This window comes from Apis dorsata, unplaced genomic scaffold (genome assembly GCF_000469605.1).
Source record: "Apis dorsata unplaced genomic scaffold, Apis dorsata 1.3 scaffold_256, whole genome shotgun sequence".
NCBI lineage: Eukaryota > Metazoa > Arthropoda > Insecta > Hymenoptera > Apidae > Apis > Apis dorsata.
This window is the reverse complement of record NW_006263534.1, coordinates 679,070-681,177: the sequence shown is the minus strand read 5'-3', so window position 1 is coordinate 681,177 and position 2,108 is coordinate 679,070. Positions and strand designations below refer to the sequence as shown.

The window sequence follows — 2,108 nt, the reverse complement described above, 5'->3', positions numbered from 1 at the left end:
TATATATATATATATATCGATTCCGTGTTCGATGCGAGAAGGAGAGGAGAGAACGGCCAGCGGCCACCTTTTATTGTTGGAATTCAGAATTGGCGGCTTTCTCGCTGTAATTCCGGTAATAAAGGCTAGGAGTGTTATTAAAGAAGCTCGAGGAGAGGAGAACCGTTTTCCCGGCGAGGAATTTATCTCGTTTTTTGCACGCGACGATAGGTCTTAACGGACGAAAACCGTTCGGCCGTTCTGGATCATCGGTCGCAACGGTGTTCCTTCCAGTGTTTCTACGCACTTTCGATTCCAACCGGACGCTCCTCCGGTCCCTCGTCACGTTCCACGTACACACGCACACACGCACGCACATACACACATACATCCACTCGTAATTAACGCTTTTCACTATTGTCGGTCGCGAGCTTTTTGCTCCTGCCGCTTTTACGCTTAGAGCATTACGGGTTCTTGCACCGAGGAATGGCAACTCCTCCCCACCAATCACGTTCCTCCGTCCCTCCAACCCTGTCACGAGTTGATTTCTCTTTCGTTGGAACTGTACGACCGACCAGCTGAGGATTAGGTTCTTCGGTAACTGGATCGACTTGCGGGAAACGACACCGGCTGTGAAAGGAGTTCTTGAATTAGCGAGACGTTCCTCCATAGGGAAACTCGATTTCCCGTTAATATTATATAAATCGCTTAATCCTATTGAGAAATCCTTCATCGCGTTCGACTTTGATCGTTACTATTATTATTATCATCGTCATCATCATTGAAAACATCAAAATTTTTAATATAACGTATCTACGTTCGAACAAATCTTCTATCTGGCATTGAAATCACCGCTCGTGTATCATCGCTCGTGCGAGCGTTTGAGTCTCCAATCCGGCGCGATGTTGACAACGTTTCGTTAAATTCTTCCTTCCGACCTTTCTCTCAACAATTAATAATATATTACGATAATTACGATCTAATAATAATAATAATAATAATAATAATAATAATACACATTCGAAACTATAATTGACGAACGATCAAACTGTTCGATGAACGTTAAAAAAAAAAAAAAAAAAAAAACTTGTCGATGGAATTTTTCAGATCATCCGGAGCGACGAGCAGGAGCAAAGCCGAGGGTGATAGAAGCGGGTGTGATGAGCGGATATCTCGGTAACATCCCCCTGCCCCCAACATTGTTGCACGACCCGAAGTATCCTCCAGCCATGCGGGAGAAAGACTCGAGTCCGAGAAAAATGCCGGGCCACATAAGCCCGAAGCAAGCTAGCATCTATCCTCTGNCGGGCGGGCAGCAGCATCAACCGCCCCAACAACAAAGTCACTCGAGTCAGCAACAGCAGCACCAGCACCAGCACCAGCATCACCAGCAACAAGCGTCCGGCGCTATTCCGCCGTATTCAATCAGCGTGCAGGCAGGTCTGAAGCCGAAGGACAGATACTCGTGCAAGTTCTGCGGTAAAGTGTTCCCCAGATCGGCCAATCTGACGCGGCACCTGAGGACTCACACGGGCGAGCAACCGTACAAGTGCAAGTACTGCGAGAGGAGCTTCAGCATCTCGAGCAACTTGCAACGCCACGTGAGGAACATTCATAACAAGGAGAAACCGTTCAAGTGCCCGTTGTGCGAACGGTGTTTCGGGCAACAGACCAATTTGGACAGACACTTGAAAAAGCACGACGCCGACGGGCCAACGATACTCGACGAGGTCAGATCGAGGTATCACGGACAGTTGCCGAGAGCGGACGAATCTTACTTCGAGGAGATTCGCAGCTTCATGGGGAAGATCACCTCCCAGAGACAGGGGATACCTTATTTCCCTGGATTGTTGGGGCACGGTGGGGACGAGTTCAGGAACGACAAGCAACAGCTCCAGTTGGAGGAGAAGAGAGGCGACTCTTCCTACTTCAGCGACAGGGATAATCTGAGCTCGAGGTCGAGCAGCACCGCGAGCAGACCCGAGAGCGTCCAAGAGGAGCAACGGGAAGTTAATTCCCCTCCCCTGTCACCTGGAAACAACACTTGAGTCAGGGAATCGTGATTCGATGAACGATTTTCGTCGGGTACGGTTAAGTGGAGAGATCGATGCGCTTTTTCTTCGAGAAGT

General features: G+C 48.8%; 1 protein-coding gene across 1 annotated transcript in view; it reads left to right on the top strand.

The window, feature by feature from the left end:
• Nucleotides 1-2,108, top strand: part of LOC102671211 (transcription factor hamlet-like) — a 19,217-nt gene extending 17,109 nt beyond the window's left edge. The window contains exon 2 of the mRNA XM_006616300.2: nt 1,087-2,108. Within this exon, the coding sequence (XP_006616363.2) occupies nt 1,140-2,027 (888 nt within the window). The 5' untranslated portion in view covers nt 1,087-1,139 and the 3' untranslated portion in view covers nt 2,028-2,108. The remainder of the gene's footprint in view (nt 1-1,086) is intronic.